Below are 18,243 nucleotides of genomic sequence, written 5' to 3'. Positions count from 1 at the left end.
GGGTACAGAGAGTTCTGTCCTGCCCTGATACTGCTCTCTCTCTCTCTCTCTCTCTCTCTCTCTCTCTCTCTCTCTCTCTCTCTCACACACACACACACACACACACACACAGACACACACAGACAGACACATAAACACACTGTCTCTCATACACACACAGAGAGACAGACAAGGAGACATATAGACCCTCCCCACACACATATCTCTCACACACAGACAGACAGACACATAGACACTCTCTCACACATATACATTCACATACACAGACGTATAGACCCTCACACACATATATACACATACACACAGACACATAAACACTCTCTCACACACACATACACTCACACACAGAGACAGACACATAGATACTCTCACACACATATACACTCACAGACAGAGAGACAGACACACACATACTCTCTCACACACACAGACACATAGACACTCTCTCTCTCACACACAGACAGACATATAGACCCTCACACACACACATATATATATACACATACACACAGACAGACACATAAACACTCTCTCACACACGGACAGACACATAGACATTCTCACAAACATATACACTCTCTGTCTCTGTCTCTCTCTCTCTCACACACACACACACGCACGCACACACATATACACTTTTGAAAACCAGTAGTCTTTCACATCTTTTGTCTCAATAGGAAATTGATTTCAGGGTTGGTGTCTAATATGTGATGGAAAAGCTGTGCTGTGGTCACAGCCTCACAGAAGAGAATAATTCAGCTGTCGGAGCATGCAGGGACACCAGAGCAACTGGTCACAAACCCCATAGGATGAATTCTGGCCTGGCGGAGGGAAGTATTTAAAAAAGCATGCCCTTGCTGCAAACATAGACAGGCCTCCCATTCCCATCTATCCTGCTCTCTGGGATCTGTGTGCCAGTTTTCACTCCAAGGAGCTGAAGGTTCCGCTGACCTAGGGTGGTGAATGTCCCGCTCTGTGCCCCAGCTTGGTGATCCTCATATGAAATGTTCCCCCAGCTTCAGATGCTGAGGGCTTGGTAGTCAATGGGTTCTAATCAATGGAGTGGTCCTTGATGAGTGATTGGGAAGTGGTGAAGAGGGGCTGTGGAGAAAGTGGGGATGGTAGAGGCTGCATCTTGGCCTGGCCCTTTGCTAGAAGGCTCTTTCCCCTGCTTCCTGTCTGCGATGAGGTGAACAAGCTCCTCCGTCACACACTGTGTTAGGTGTATGTTCTGCCAAGCACATGGGGTAGGACCCTCTAGACCTATGAACCAAGTACACCCCTCTCTCCCTAACACCTTCCCATTAGAGTGATGAGCGAGAGGAGTGATGAAAACAGGCCCTCACCCTCAGCCAGACGTCCTCTTCCTGCTTCTCTGTCTGGCTTCACAAACAATGGTGCCCTGTGGCAGACTTTCAGAGGCACTCAGACAGCCATGCCCTGCTTTTAGTGACCCTGAGTAGGAGAATGGATGCTCAGGGCACCAACCCTGTAAAGCTGGAAGGATATATTGCAGCACAAGTTCTAATGGGTCTTAATAATCAAAGCCCAGAGTCAGATATTGGGGAAAATGCTGAGAGATCGGAGAGATGGAGAAAAAACGCAGCCACCTTACCTATCAACTTCCCAGTTGAAAAGAAAGTGAGTTCCTCTCTCCTTCATTTCCTCTCTCTGCCCAGCTATTTCACTTCCTGTCTGTGTGTACAAACCTCCAGACCGCTGTGGTTAGCTAGTGGTTAGATCCACCCTCTGATCTCAGGCAAGTTTTATTTGTACAAGATATCACCATATGTCCCATTCTGCCTAAAAATTAAAAAAGGTTATAAATAATATAAGAAAAACTATATACAATAAGAACAATAACTATATATAATATATATAGTAAATATTTCAACAATGCTTCTTCCATTAACAAATTACAAATTTAGAGAAAATATTCCTTATCTATCTTACCTCGGTGAGTCTAAAAGTTGTACCTAATTTACTTTCTATCCTAACTTGCATTACCAAAACTATCTTTTTATGTCTTTTAACCTTATCCACGTTACATTTCTTTAGTGAATTCTTTTCCTAATCTGGTAACAAGAAAAACTATAACTATAAAGTCTTTAACTCCATGAGAGACACAAGAAGGAAATAATATTACCTGACTAAGCAGGAAGCATAAACAAGTGACTTTGAAAGAAATGTGAGAAATGACAGAAACAGCTGGTTGCCTGGACAGTCACCCAAGGTTCCTTTGTAATGCTGGGGCACCCATCTTCAGCCTGTAGGCCTAGCATATCTGACAGACTTTTCTGCACAGCAGGATATTTTGAAGGGCGATCCTACCTTGTCTTGGCAAAGTTCGACAGTTCTTTCTTTGTGTCCTCTTTGTCCAAAGTGTATAGCATATTGTCAGCAGTCGAGGCAAGAACACTGTTTTACCCAGTGACTAACCTTTGTCATAAGGAAAATAAACTCCATGTGGAGTTTCTTTTTTTTGACACCCATTATCTTTTCTGAAGTAGTTTGATGCTGTCAGGAGCAGACATGTCTCACTGTAATAAAAAAAGAAAAGAGCCTGTATTATTAAAACATCCTAACTGTCATATTATATAGATCTCTGAAGTGTTTGAAGGTGCCTGGTAAAGTTTCATCATGATGAGATGTTTGATGGGGCTGGGAGGTCAATAAATGAGTGGTTGATAATTTTGATTAATGGGTATTTTTTTTCCCGGATGATTGTCATTAAGTGTTTCTATAGTTGAATAACAAGGATGATTTTTCATATCATTGGTCGTAGTTAAAGTCTATGTAGAAATTATGACAGAATCTCTTTATATTTTAAGTTTATTGATTTCATTAGGTTATCTAGGTACTTCATTGAAACCTTCTATTTATGATGGGTTATGTTTAATTATTAGTGAGTGTTCAGGTTGTTTAGTGGTATTAGGTTTTGGTGGGTCTTTTTTAGTATTAATAGTATTTTTGATTTATTTGGGGGGCATATTAGTTGTATTTGGCTATACCACTGCTATATCTATGGAGGAGTACCCTGAAACCTGAGTATCTAGTTGATTGATGCTGGGGACCTTATCAATTAGTATTTTTATGAAAGTGGGAATATTACTTTTAACTAACTACTTTGAGGGGATTGAGATGGTTCAATATTGGAGTTCAATAGTTTAGGTGAGTGAGTGGTTTATGATAGTGATGGGTTGGGATTAATGGCTGAAGGGGTGTTGGGGTAGCTGCTTTATATAGTTGTTCTGTATGATTAATAGTGGTTTTTTGCCTGAACTTTATTTATAGGTGTATTTATTATTATTGAGGTTACTCAGGGTAATTAAATGCTTAATAGAACTGGAATAGATAGAAGTGTGATTAGAAATGACAGGAAATATAGTTTAATTATTCCTTTTTGGTTACTAAGAGTTGTGGAGGTATAGGTGTGGAAGGTAGAGGTGATTTTGGGAATAACTTTTTCTAGTCAGATTAAGTTTAGTAGGGTTGGGGCTGTTTTAAAGCTTATGTTGAGTGTTTTGGTGGGGAGGATACAGTGTATAATTATTGGGAAGACATATAGGGAAGTCAAAAACAGGTTGGCAGGTGAGGGTTTATTTGCTGAAAAGTTAGTGGTTAGGTTGTTAAGTTCTAGTGAGATAGGAAATCCTGCAATAGTGACTAGTAATGCTATAGTTTTTAAGTATCATGATATTGTTATGATTTGGATAGGTGGTGGTGGTACGTTGTGTGAAATGAAGAAGCCTGCTATAATGCTTCCTAGAGCTACATGTTTAATTGAGTTTATTGGTAATGGGTCATTTTCATTAATAATAATTGAGAAAGGGAATTGAGGGTTAGTTATTAAATCAAAGTAGATAATTCATATACTGTAAATGGCTATTAGTGAGGTGGCTACTAATGTAATTAAGAAGGCTCAGGTGTTGGTGTAACAGGTATTAACAGCCTCAATGACTAGGCCTTTTGAGTAAAAGCCTGTGAGGAAAGGCATTTCTGTGGGGGCTAGGCTGCTGACAGTTAGGTATGAGAATGTAAATGGTATGGATTTTGCCAGGCTACCTATTTTTCAGATGTCCTGTTCATCATTTAGGCTATGGATAATGGATCCAGAGCATGTAAATAGTATAGCCTTGAAGAATGCGTGTGTACAGATGTGTAGGGAAGCTAGGTGAAGTTGATTCATTCCTAGGGTCACTATTACTAACCCTAGATTGCTTGATGTGGAGAATGCTATGGTTTTTTGATGTCATTTTGGGTTAATGTGCAAATTGCTGTGAATAAGGTGGTGATTGAGCCTAGACATAGTATGGCTGTTAAGATTGTGCTGTTGTTAGAGGTAATGGGATGAAATCGGATTATTAAGAAAATGCCTGCTACAACTATGGTGCTTGAGTGGAGGAATGCAGAGACAGGAGTTGGTCCTTCTATGGCTGATGGGAGTCATGGGTGAAGTCCGAATTGTGTTGATTTACCTGTGGCTGCGATAAGGAGTCCTATTAGTGGGACGATGTTTGGGTTGTCTATTAGGAAGATTTGTTGTAGCTCTCAGGAGTTGGAGTTTAGGCAGCATCAGGCTATTGCTAGAACGAAGCCAATATCACCGATGTGGTTATAAAGAATGGCTTCTGTGTTTGCATCGGCTCTACCACATCATCAACCAATTAGTAAGAAGGATATGATACCGACACCTTCTCAGCCGATGAAAAGTTGGAATAAATTGTTGGCTGATGTAAGAATAATTACAATAATAAGAAACAGTAATGAGTACTTGATGAATTGATTTCGGTGTGATTCTAAGTACCATGTGGAAAGTTCTATAATTGATCAGGTGACAAATAGAGCTACTGGGTAGGAAAATAATTGAGAAGAAGTCAAATTTGAAGCTTAGTGATAATTTAATAGTGCTAATAATAATTCAGTGTCAGTTGCCGATTAGCAATTCTGTGTTGTAGTTAAAAAATGAGGTTAGTGGAATAAGGCTAATAAAGAATATATATATGATGTGTAAGTTTACATAGTTGGGGAAACATAAATTTAATTGTATTAGTAAATTAAATAAGTATAGGGAAAACGAGTAACATGAAGATAAGTAAAATTGAGGATGTAATTGTGTTCATTACTTTCATTTGGAGTTGCACCAATGTGGCCCAAAATCATAACAGAAAGCCCCTAATGGCCCTGGGTGTCACAACATTGATGGAACTAGGGGTGGCCGGGACTGCCTAGGCACCTCATCCCTGGTGATTTTACAACAAGTAATGGAAATAATTCTCTCACAGTTGGCACCGACCTTAGAAAAGACAGAGACTGCATTACGTTATTTACAAAAGTCTTTGGATTCCTTAGCAGGGGTAACCTTACAACATAGGAGAGGCTTTGACTTGCTGTTTATGGAACAGGGAGGAATTTTCAGGGCACTTGAGGAAGAATGTTGCTTCTGTGCAGACCATTCAGGATAGTTACAAGAACCCTAGATGAGTTAAGAAAGATATTGATTTGTTTAAGTCAAAGACCCCCTGTGAGATCTGGTTTAATGGGTCTCCATTGCTTGCCACACTCCTCTCTTCCCTAATTTGGCTGATGACTATTTGTTTATTGGTATGTCCTTTTGGCCCATGCATTCTCCAAAGGCTGAAACAAGCATTCCAAAAACAGATACAACAGGTACAACTCATGGCCCTTCAAGTACATTATGATAGGCTCGATACATCTCACCCCATGGATAAACTCTCAGTTTGAGGGTATCAGGCCGAAACTCCAGATAGGGGTGGCACTGACCCATACTCTCTCCCCAGTGGGCTATTCTGGCTTGGTGACTGGGGTAGAGGATGGGATATAAAACAAAAAAGGAGAAGATGTTGGACCAAAATTATCTCAGGGCCTATACACCAAGGCCTGTAGGACAGGGAAAGCCTGTCTCAAGTTGAAGGATAGTCTCAAAGCTACCAAGTGAGGATATGACAGCAAAATCTAGGTAGATGCCCCTCCAGCCAGAGGGAGGGCTTGGCTGTTTCTCATAGGCTGGAGGTACCCCCACATCACACGATGTCACTTAACCTATATAAGATGGCACTCACAGTAATAAAAAATTGAGTTCCTGCTTTGACTTGCCTCCCTGTCGTGTCTGATTGTCTTGCGTCATGGGGCTGCAGAACAGGCAGATTGCACACTTACCTTTCCCTGGGGAATAAGGCCAAGGAGGCTTGGCAGTAAGGTAGTTTCTAAAACTATTGGTCGGTTTAGGGGCACAAAATTCCTAACAAAGGGCCACTAGCAAATGACAAGGTGTCTTCAAGGACAAGAAGCTCCTAGGAACATCTGGACCTTGTTAAATTTTAGGGCCCTGCTCCCTAGCTCCTTAATTGGCTATTTTAAGGGCATCTGTTCAAATTCTGCTGTCACAGCACATTTATTGAGCTGAGATCTGCCCCAACTCATTATACGACTAAGATGAAGCCCCTTCTTTAAAATGGAGTTTGCAAAGTCAGGTAGGTCCTCATAGGGCCACATAAAGAAACTAATTTGAAGGGAATATGAAGGGCACCCTAGGAAACGGCACCCACTTTTAAGTCTTTCTCAGCTCTACCTGGTCTCTCTGAGACTCCTTTATTCAGACTGGCAGCTTCTCAGTCCCTGGAGTGATTTCTTGTAGAATATTAGTTGAAGTTATGTTACATTCTTTTATGCTGCAGAATATTTTTTCCCATTCTTTTTACATTTTTATTAAAAAGAAAAAATTCACTTATTAATAAGTGATACTTAATGGTAGTCATTAAATTAATGTTTGAAGGTTGGGTGCACAAGTTCTCATGCATACACATATGTATTATGTATATGTATTTCCTTTTCAACATATTCAGTAACTCCAGTTCAATGTGGAATCCATTGCCCTCTTCTGGTCTGTATGGGAACTGCATGCTTGTTTTTCTTAGCCAACAGACAAACTACCCATACACATAAGTTAAAAAGCACATGAATCTGAAAACAATGTGTGAAATAGGTAGTCAAGGTAAGAGCACTGTAAAAGACACTGTGTCTCAATGTGTTTTAGAAGGTTATGTTCTTTGCATTGCCATTATAACCAGTGCTATAATTCAAGGAAAACAGAAGCAGATAGCTTTGGGTTTCCCTATTTTTTTATACTCCAGAAATGAAGGTCCTCATTTCCTGAGATGCATTAGAAAACATAGGTTAGCCAGGCGGTGTGGCACAGGTCTTTAATCCCAGCACTCAGAAGGCAAAGGCAGGTGAATCTCTGTGAGTTCGCGGCCAGCCTGGTCTACAAGAACTAGTTCCGGGACAGGCTCCAAAGCTATAGAGAAACCCTGTCTTGAAACACCAAAAAAAAAAAAAAAAACCCAAAAGTACAAAAAGAAAATGCAAGTATATTTCTCAACAATATTATATGTACAATCTCATCATTGACAAGTGTATATCTAGATCTGTTTTTTTTGAGTAGCTAATATGTGACGTCAGGTGACAAATATGGATCTTTTTTGCAACATGAAGTGGGTATCTATGGAGTAGGCCATGACATCACATTCAGGACACCTCCCCTTTGTAGCCCTGTCTGGCTGGGAACTTACAACGTGGCCAAAGACACCTGGAGACTGAACAGATAGATCCATCTCTGCCTACTGAGTTTTGCAGTTCCAAGAGCGTATCACTACGCTTGATTAAAAATCTAGTTTAAGAATGAAGAGTTAGAAATTGCTTTTTTATTTATGAAAATACAGTCATTTGACTCAATGGGGTTTTAAACAGGGGATGCAGTATATGCAGTATATATAGCCTTAGCAAATATCAAATAAAAAACAAGAACTAAAGAACCAAGATATAACAAAACCTCAAATGATAACAAAGAAAACAAAAATCTTAAGGCAAACAAACCTAAACCCAAAAATCAAGCAAAGAAATTACACTAAAGAACATTTTCTTCATGCAGACTGAGTAGCACGGTTCCACCCTATGGTCAGCTTTGGGCACAAATAGGAAGGCAGGCACAGATTGTCATAATCTTTTCAAGACAAGTGCAGCCAGGCCACTTTGGGGCTTTGAAGGTCAGGCACCCAGTTATCTTAGACTCATTCACAGCCACAAGCTTTCAGAGTAACTGGGCAGAGCGATATCCTCCCTCCTTGCTGCTGTGCCTCACTTTTTGGGGGATGTCTGCTTCTTCATCATTCTTGATGGGGTGTTCTGTGTGCCAAGCTTCTTTCTGAGGGTTTTTACTCCAGAAGCAGTGAGCCAACAGGCACAAGGCTCAGATTAGGGATAGATCACCTATAGATAGGAGGTTGATATTTGCCTCAATGCTGAGTCTACAGTTAGAAAGGCATGTCTTGGTCTGAGGAGGTCTTGATCTTATAGTGGAGCAATGGGTTTGGGTTGTCTGTGGCTTCCTTCGGCCTCCTCAGTCCTCCAAAGGGTGCTGTGAGAGAAGAAAAGGCGATCAGATTCAGAAGCTCCTTACTCTGGATCCTTACACTGGCTAGACACAACCAGGGTCTATTCACACATAGGAAGCCAGAGTCAAGGAAGAACATCCACCCCACAAGTCCCATGGGTGCTGGGATGGGATGCAATGGTGGCTCACCTGCCTGTGCCCCTTAGTGCTCCTGCTGCAGCAGCTCTGTTGGCGGGAGGCTCTCATCCTGTGCGGAGGGTTGCTCTGGCTCACGTTGGAGATTCTCTGACCTGGAGGAGGAAGGCAGTTAGGGGATCTGCCATGTCAGCTGCCAAGCTGTGACCTCACAAAAATTAAATTATGCCTGACACTCAACATTGCTCTTTTGACAGTTGTCATTGTTTGTATCCCTAAGAAAGGAATGTCACAGAGCAGCTGGGCCTTGAATTTCTTCCAGCCTTTAACAAGTGTCACAAGTTGCTATGGGTGCGGTATGTACTGCGTGCTATGAGAGAGGACAGGACTTTCGCCTGCAGTCCAGGGACATCAAGATGATCAAAGTAATAGCCTGTTAAAGGCATGGATGACAGCATACCAAAGAAACACACAGTGTTCATGGGGGGCGTGCTCCTGGAACACCTCATTTTAGAGACAGAACACAGCCTTGCAGCTTAGACAATGGGACAACATCATGGAGCATGCTCTTGTCTCCTACCTGGAAGGAGCCTTGTACCCAGGCAATGAAATATGGAGCCTGTCATGGTGGAGCCACCTTTCCTGAGATGTGTATCTGAGAACATGGGCCCTTCAGGGGCTCTTTAGTTAAAGAAAATACCCTCGTTTCCCTTAGGACCCCAAGTGGGAATCTACATTCTGGTTCTCTAGAGGATTCCTTTGCTCAACACTCTGTGAAGTTCTGACCAATCCTGCAGCAGAGACATCTGTCTGGGTTCATCCTGTCAATGATGAACCTATTATATCCATAATACAATTTACATGGCAAATGGCCAAAGAATAAAGACAGCCAGGGTTACATCTAATCGTGACCAAGGGTGGGACTTCAACCCTACAGGTTATGACCCTCAGTGAAAATGTCATTTTATTCAGGCATGGTAAGTAACACCTTTACTGCCCAAGGCTGCAGAGGCCAAAGAAATCAGAGCTCTGTGAGTTCAAGGAAAGTCTTCTTGGAATAAATCAGAGAACTCAGAAGGGAGCGAGGAGAACACAATTCTGCAGACACACTGAATATCAATCATACGATTTCCTAGAGGGAAGTTCTTCCCTGGACCTGAAGTGTTATTTCCCTGGTGATGACTGGGAGTGTTGCCCATAGGCAAAGCCCACAAAAGGCAAAGTTCTGAGGTAGAAGAGTCACACCTGCACCCAACTACCAACTCCCAGCCTGGTCTCAAACCTCATCTTGGAGACAGTCACGTGATGCTGCAGATTTACTGCCAAGTTCTTTTCCTGGTTGACGAGCTCCCTCTGCTTCACTGGGGACTGCAGACTTTCCTCCAGTCTCTGCTTCTCCTGTTCATTAGAAAATTGTGTCCTTAGTGGAGAGTTGAGCATGGGCAAGAATATTCTCTTACGTAAGTGTGAGCATACACAGAGGGTCCAAAGAGCTTGCTGGTCAGTCATTCCTGCCAAAACAGCAAGCTTCTTGGAAGGGTAGAGACTGACAAACCCAGTGGTCTCCTCTAGCTGCCATCCATATGCATGGTGCATGGTACCATTCACTGACCTCCAAACCCACAGAGAAGGACAGAGAGAGAGAGATAGAGAGAGACAGAGAGAGAGACAGAGACAGACAGAGACAGACAGAGACACAGAGAGACACACAGAGAGGTAGAGAGAGCACACATGAGGTGAGGATAAAACAATATCATGCTAGATAAACATGTGAGTTTAGACTGGGAGCACAGCTCTTTCACAAGAGTCTGGTGAATCTGCTCCCCATCTCCTGGGACTAAAACTGCACAGGCTGTTTTGCTCTACTTGGCCAGACTATGTTGAGGTGGTCGAAGAACTTTTGGTTTGGAAGTCTCAGATCTCCCACCGCAACTCTCCCTTTCCACATCCCTGACAGCAGGTCACTTCCATACTGTTAAGTTCCATGAAGGGAGAACGTGCCCAGGAGACACATAGTAAACACTGATTGGAAAACTCCCACAGAGCTTCCTGTCAGTGTAAATCAGGTGTTGTGCATGGTGAAGAGACCACCTTAGGATGCAGAGAATAGGAGGAAGGAAGCTCGTACGTCACCCAACAAAGGGAATCACTCATTAGACACTGGCCGGGGGCTCTTCTGCTTGCAAACTGGCCCCACCCCGCCATGATGTCATATGAACCCTGTAAAGCAAAGGAGGCACAGGACCTAGAGCTCACTCCCTCAAGTCTGTACATAGCACCCCTCCCATCATAATGACCTGTAGGTTTATGATGTGTGATCACCCCACCTCCCTCATTGGACTGCAGCTTCAAGCAGAGCAGCAGGGGTTGTTTGCCATTTGATTCTCACAAGAGACTCATGCCCAGAAGCACTGATGCATGAACATAGAAATGAACACGCGGACGTCATGAAGGTTGTGGGGAGTGAATGTGTGGATGAATGAAGTGATGAGTTGAAGCACAAGTGGGTTGATGGGCAGACAAGCTAATGTTACACGAGGAAATGGTGCTGGACCTAACCCTGACCCAGCTGCTTGTCCCTACCTGATGCTCCTGGGTCTGCAGGTCTCTGTTCTCTTCCTCTTGGTCCTGAAAGACCAAGTGCAGATCCTCCAAGTGCTTCTGCAGCAGGACCCAATACTCCAGCAATTTCTTGTTCTCCTGCTTCAGCGAGTCCACCTTATCCTCCATCTGATACTTCTCCATCAGGAGCTGGCACTGCAGATTGCTGGAAGGAAGCACCCTCTGCATCGTTAGCCCCTGTCATCATCCTCCTGCCACCCCTGCCTCCATACCCCATCAAACCCACTGGTCCCTAGGTTTCTGAGGGAGACAGAGACAAGAGTCCTAAAAGGCCAAAAGTAGAGAACAGAGAATTCCAGAAAAATCAAACTATTTCTGAAAACTCCAACAACCAAAGAAATCCAACAATCTCTACTAACAAAAGGGGTCCCCACCTGCTTTTACCTGACCGTGGTAAATGGGTCAACATCACCAGGAAAGGGACAAATACCTTCTGATGTAGGGTTAGAGATCCAAGTGGTGGAGAGGTCCATGGCAAGAGGGCCCTGCCCGAGACCCTGCCTGATACACCGCTCATGTTGCAATTTGTTCTTCTATCTAGAGAAGGGGTTCTCAACCTATGGGTCATGACTTCTTTCATGATGGAATTACTCTTTTACAGGAGAGGTATTTTAGATATCCCGCACAACAGATATTACATCATGCTTCATAGCAGTAACAAAATTATAGTCATAGAATAGCAGGATAAATAATTTTACAGAACGACGTCACAAAAACATGAGGAATTGTATGAAAATGGTCACAGCAATAGGAAAGTTGAGATCCACTGATGTAGAGGCTACTAAGTATGACCATACGGGGCTGGGTGCAACTCACAGGCTCTTTCACAGTTAGCAAAACTGAGTGCAAGAGACACAAGTCCAAGAGCTGCTTGTTAAGAGGCAGAAAGGCTGGGACCAGAGCCGTAGACCCCACAGTCCAGAGACAAAGAAAGGCAAAGATGGCCATCCCACAATGCTGTGGTCCCTTGTACGACAGGCACGTACCAATAGAAGAATGACTCCTTGGCGAGCTCATTGAATTCCTCTGTGACTTCGTTCTTCTCATCCTCCAAGTGCTGCAAGTCTGACATGACTCTCTCATGCTTTCTCTTCAGCTTCTCAAATAAAGGATTTGGCTTGTGATAGGGCCTGGTCCTGGAATCAAAGAACTCCTTGAACAAAGTCCTCACAGATCACATGAATTCAGGCTGTGTTCTAGACTAAGGCAGCACAAATGGATGTCACATCCTGTTTCCTATGTACTGGGAACTTCTGGTGCTTATTAAATATGCTATTCTGACCCTAGGCCAGCAGATGCTGTGTGTTTAGATGACAATTGGTGGCTGCATGAGCTCTCTCAGTAGGCCGGCTAAAATAACTAAGATGTTCGCTAGTTCAAAGGGATACAAATAGGAAATAAAGAAGTCAAATTCTCACTATTTGTTGATGATATGATAGTATACATAAGTGACCCCAAAAATTCTAGCAGGGGATTCTACAACTCATAAATACTTTCAGTAATGTAGCAGGATAAACGATTAACTAAAAAAATCAGTAACCCTCCTTTATATGGATGATAAAGGGGTTGAACAAAAATCGGAGAAACATTACCATTCACGATAGGCACAAACAACATAAAATATCTTGAGGTGACTTTAACCAAGCAAGTGAAAGACTTGTATGACAGGAACCTTTAATCTTTGAAGAAAGAAAGTGAAGTAGACACCAGAAAATGGAAAGATCTCCCATGCTTTTGGGTAGGTAGAATTAACATAGGAAAACTGGCAATCTCAACAAAAGCAAACCTTCAATGCAATGCCCATCAAAATCTCAGCAAAATTCTTCACAGACCTTGAAAGAAAAATACTCAGCTTCATATGGAAAAACAATAAACCCAGCATAGCCAAAGTAATCCTGTATAATAAAGGAACTTGCTGGCATCACCTTCCCTGACTTCAAATTCTACTCTAGAGCTACAGTGATGAAAACAGTGTGGTATTGGCATACACATAGACAGGTGGGCGTTTGAAATCAATTCATAGATCCCGATATTAACTCACATACCTATGAACACCTAACACTTGACAATGAAACTAAAATTGTACAATGGAAGAAAAGCCTCTTCAACAAATGGTGCTGGCATAACTGGATATAAACATGTAGAAGAGTACAAATAGACCCATATCTATCACCCTGCACAAAACTCAAGTCCAAATGGATCAAAGATCACAACATTAAACCAAACACCCTGAACCTCATAGAAGAGAAAGTGGGAAACACATTGGCACAGGAGAGCACTTCCTAAATATAAATCCAGTAGCACAGACACTGAGAGAAATAGCTAATAAATGGGACCTCCTGAAATTGAGAAGGTTCTCTAAAGCAAAGGACAGGGTCACAAGTCAAAACAACAGTTTACCGAATGGAAAAAGATTTTCACCAACCCCACATCAGACAGTACTGATCTCCAAAATATATAAAGAACTCAAGAAATTAGACATCAAAATTCCAAATAATCCAGCTTAAAAATGGGGTACAGATCTAAACAGAGAATTCTCAACGGAAGAATCTCAAATGGCTGAAAGACACTTAAGGAAATTTTCAACATCCTTAGCCACTAGAGAAATGCAAATCAAAATGAGTCTGAGATAACATCTTAAATCTGTCAGAATGGCTAAGATAAAAACACCAATGATAGCTAATGCTGGAGAGGATATTGAGCAAGGGGAACACTCCTGCATTGCTGGTGGGAATGCAAACTTGTACAACCACTCTGGAAATCCGTGTGGTGGTTTCTCAGAAAATTGGAAATGAACCTAGCTCAGGACCCAGCATCACCACTCTTGGACATATGCCCAAAGGATGCTCAATCATACCACAAGGACTTTTGCTCCACCATGTTCATAGCAACACTATTTGTAATAGCCAGAACATGGAAAAAAACCTAGATGCTCTTCAACCAAAGAACGATAAAGAAAGTTTACACAATAAAGTACCACGCAGTGGTAAAAATAACATCTCAAAATTTGCATAAAATGGGTTGATCTAGAATAAACCATATTGAGTTAGGTAAACCAGGCCCAGAAAAAATAATATATAAGCACTCATAAGTGATGTTTAGACATAAAACAAAGAGAAAAACCAGCCTACAGTCCACAGCCCCTGAGAATCTAGACAACAAAGAGCACCCTAAGAGAGACATACATGGAGCTACATAGGAAGGAGAAAAAGACAAGATCTCCTGAGTAAATTAGAAGCATATGGGTGACTGGGAGGGTATAATGGAAGAGGGGATAAAGGGCGGTGAGCAGAGAAAATGTATAGCACAGTAAAAATCACAAAAGGGGTTCCCTAGTGTTTACACCACAGGTCTGTGCCCTGTAAACCTGTGATGATGTTTATCCTATCTCAAACATAAATTCTCACGCCTGGTGCCTGTCACAGTGGAGGCCATAATCACATCATGAGCATTTCTGAGGATGTCATGACAGCTTTATAAACTCCCCAAGGGGATATCTGTACAGCACTAAGGTGAGCACACTGACAAGTGTAATGCTCCAAGCGGGGCTCTCAGTGCTCACTGCGGGTATCACCTGGGAACTGTGAGACAGGCAACTGTCAAGCCCACCCTCAGACCCTGACTACAGGGTCTGGATGAAAAGTACGCACAAACGTACAAACACATAGACAAATATGCAACACACGTGTGTGTGTTTAATGCCTGTGTGTGTGAGAGAGAGAGAAAGAGAGAGAGAGAAGAGAGAGAAGAGAGAGAAGAGAGAGAGCGAGAGAGCGAGCTATCAGTGGGATGCTAAATGAATGCATATAGGTGTGTCATCTCAGAGAGGACCAAAAGAAGCAGGGATCAGTACCAGGCCTTGCAGTAACACACTAAAATGTGGGACCAGACCTTTCCAGCTGCTACTTGGAGCATCCAGCACACAATGTCTTGCCAGGCAAACAAAAATCACATCAGGTAACTTCTTACACAAGCTACCATTTGACAGGGTCTCTACAAGTGCATGCTGGGAACTCACACTGTATTGTCTCGATCTCTTAATTATGTGACTCAGGCTCTGGCATCATTTGGAGGAAGCAGAATAGTCTATGTTCCCATCTCGCTCCTGCCCGGGTTTCTGGTTCTTCTTCTGGGAAGCGTGAAGGCATGGTGCTGAGCCAAGGGACACCCTGAAGGTGCAGCCTCTCAGAGCCCAAATCTTAGATGAAATAAATTTAGGGTGAAAGTGTGGAAACAAGACAATCACCATGGAGTTTGAAACAAGGAATACCTATTGTCCGTGGGTCCTTCAGTGATGGAGATCAGGTGATCCCGCAGCTCATTTCTCTCTCTGGTCATTTGCTGTAGCTGAGTGGTCAGACTCTTCACCTTCTGCTTCTTGGTGAGGACGGTTTGGGGAGATGGTTGCTCTCCAGCGGCCCCTGTGGGTAGATGAACAGCAGTGAACTTGCATTGTGACAACACACAGAGGATGGACAGATGACTCTGAGCCCTAAACAAACCTCTGAGAAAACTTGTATGCCTGTGACCAGTGACAACTCAGTAGAATCTGACCCAGGCTTAAGATGTCCCTGCACGGGATCTCAGCTCTCTCATAAATGAAGGGAGTTGGGTGTCTCAGTCAGCTGGTTTCCTCTGCCCCCCCTAGTGCTTCAGGTAAACAAAGGAAGAACCTCCTCAGGCCCCTTCACAGCTGCAGAGTCTCCATTCAACTTGGCTAAAGAGTCCACAGTGTTGTGCATTTCCAAGTCAGGAAGAAATTAGCATAGTTCAAAGTCACTCTGATCATTTAGAGATTCCTTGAAATATCCTAACAGGTCATCTAAGCACACGACTATAAAGGGAGAAGCCATATAGGAGCAGAACATGGTCACGAGAAGCACCATATCACCTCACTGCCATCTCAGGGCACACAGAGGTGGACAGTGCCCATTGGCGTTGGAGTACAGTGATGCCCCGTCTTGATCTGGGCACACTTGCTTGTCCCTTCTTATGCTGGTTCTATTTTAATGCTGGTTTCTCATCAACCCTTACCCTCCTGTGAGACTGAAAGCCAAAAGTTCCCAGCATAAAGCTTTTGTTTACCGGTTCCTGGCTTCAAGTTGAGACAAATTGTTATCCTGGAATCATTGACTTTCAGGAGCCATGTCTTTCAGAGAAGTCCAATTGCTACCCCAAAACCCCAGTTCCTATGCCCCATTACTGGAAATGCTACCAAAAGCCCACGTCCTTCAGGGAGCTCTCCACCTTCTGCCCAGGACTTATGGTGCCTTCCTCTGAACCATTTGTTTCTTGATGGTTTACACTGAGGCTCAAGACCATCTTTCTTCTGCCTCTCTCTGGTCTCGCTTCCCTCTCCATTCTCTCTTCCTACGAGACGCCTCAGTCTTGCCAACATGATTGTGGGTAAACCGTAAAAGCACTGAAGGAACTCTCCAAGGGCAGTTGGTGTTGCTACAACACAGATGACATCAGAAAATTCCGGGGGTCTCTAGGATACAATAGAATGTCCAGGGAAGGGACCGCTGATGTCATGGGAAAATAACATGGCCTCCCTGCTAACCAACTTTCCTCATAACTTGCCTGGAGTCTGGTTTCTCTTCCCAGGAATCTTCTGGGACACAAGGCAAACCCTAAGCACCCCCTTCTTCAAAATTCTCTCTTATTGATTTGAAATACCTTGGTACTTCCCAAGTGGGAAACTGACTCTTATCTCCTACTAAAATTATATGTCCACAAGGTAATGGTTTTATAGGAATTTATGGCTGGTATAATTCTCCACAATTACCAACATCTCCCTATTTTCAGGGAAGTATACACTTAATGATGGGGAGGGATCTTCTTTAAAAACTTCCTGGTAAAGAGCCTACAGACATTAGAGTACCAGCAGATTAAAATAGTTCTGGTATTGGCCATTTTGACAGGTGAGATGTTATCTCAGAGTTCTTTGGATTTGCATTTCTCTGATGATTAAGGATATTGAACAGTTCTTTATTGTTTCTCGGCTATTTGCGATTCTTTTCTTGAGAATTCTCTGTTTAGATCTGTACCCCTTGTTTTAATTGGATCGTTTGTTATTTTAATGTCTAGATTCTTGTGTTCTTTATATATTTTGGATATCACCCCTCTGTCAGCTGTGGGATTTTAAATATTTTCCCATTCTGTAGGGTGCTGTTTTGTCTTTCTAACTGTTTCTTATCGGCGAATCAATCCCACACCAGTTATGTTTTAAGGGGTTATTTATTTTGGGGGGTAAAACTTACATACACCATAAACCGTCGGGAAGGGAGCCTAGTCGCAGGAGCCGGGAGCAGGAGCCAGGAGCAAGCACCGGAACCAAGAGCCGGAACCAAGAGAGCCTTATCCGGAACTGCTTCTCTTTTTAAGAGAGAAATATACTACGCCCCAGTGGGCTGGTATTTCAGCAGCTATTGGCTGACGGAGCGGAAGTCGCTCCCCGCTGCACTGTGGGCTCCTGCTTCAGTGATTATTGGTTGAGGCAGCGGAAGTTACTCCCACAACACCTCCCCCTTTTGTTTAAGTAAGAGAGTTCTAAGCCTACTACGAAATTATATACAGTAAGTACAAACCTACACAATTATATACAATAAATACAAATATCCTATTCTAACTAGCTTAAGTCTTGTATAAGAAATAACTTGGCCACGTCATAAAAGGAAAGTAACTACGTTTATATAATCTTCAATCCCATCAAAGATCTGAGAAGGGAAATAATGTTACCTAAGTAATTAGGAAGTGCAATCAAACTTCCAGAACATGTAACAAATCACAGAGACAACTGGCTACCTGGGCAAACACCCAAAATCACGTTTGCAGCATTGAAGCAACCAACTTTGGCTAAGGCCTAACGTAACTGACATACCATTTTCAAAGGCAAGGAACTTTTCAAAACTATCTTATCCTGTCTTGGCAGGATATGACAGTCCTGTTTTATCCATTTACGGATACTCTGCAACTCTGTCAGTAGTTGAGGTATGGGCATTTCTTTACCCAAAGGCCAGTTCTACCAAGAAGAAAGGCTCCAGGTGGAGTGTCTTTGGTGCTCAACATTC

General features: G+C 42.8%; 1 protein-coding gene across 1 annotated transcript; it reads right to left on the bottom strand.

Moving 5' to 3' along the window:
• Positions 1-7,702: 7,702 nt before the first annotated feature.
• LOC125417168 (disks large homolog 5-like) lies at positions 7,703-16,596 on the bottom strand. Its single transcript, XM_087906227.1, has 7 exons — positions 16,397-16,596; positions 15,441-15,591; positions 12,157-12,306; positions 11,132-11,315; positions 9,831-9,946; positions 8,603-8,703; positions 7,703-8,437 (listed from the first exon to the last, which is right to left on the bottom strand). The coding sequence occupies exons 1-6, from the start codon at positions 16,566-16,568 to the stop codon at positions 8,616-8,618; spliced, it is 861 nt and encodes a 286-aa protein (XP_087762353.1). The 5' UTR covers positions 16,569-16,596; the 3' UTR covers positions 7,703-8,437; positions 8,603-8,615.
• Positions 16,597-18,243: the final 1,647 nt, after the last annotated feature.

Source organism: Myodes glareolus, chromosome 5, assembly GCF_982192425.1.
Source record: "Myodes glareolus chromosome 5, mMyoGla1.1, whole genome shotgun sequence".
Classification (NCBI taxonomy): Eukaryota; Metazoa; Chordata; class Mammalia; order Rodentia; family Cricetidae; genus Myodes; species Myodes glareolus.
The sequence above is the reverse complement of the archived record's forward strand: the minus strand, read 5'-3'. Positions and strand labels throughout refer to the sequence as shown.

Excerpts from the sequence above, each read along its gene's own strand:
- LOC125417168 (XM_087906227.1), bottom strand. The coding sequence starts at position 16,568 with ATGTTGGCAAGACTGAGGCGTCTCGTAGGAAGAGAGAATGGAGAGGGA. Across the intron at positions 15,592-16,396 it reads TGGAGAGCTCCCTGAAGGAC|GGGCCGCTGGAGAGCAACCA; the intron begins GTGGGCTTTTGG and ends ATCTACCCACAG. Across the intron at positions 12,307-15,440 it reads GAAGGACCCACGGACAATAG|GACCAGGCCCTATCACAAGC; the intron begins GTATTCCTTGTT and ends CTTTGATTCCAG.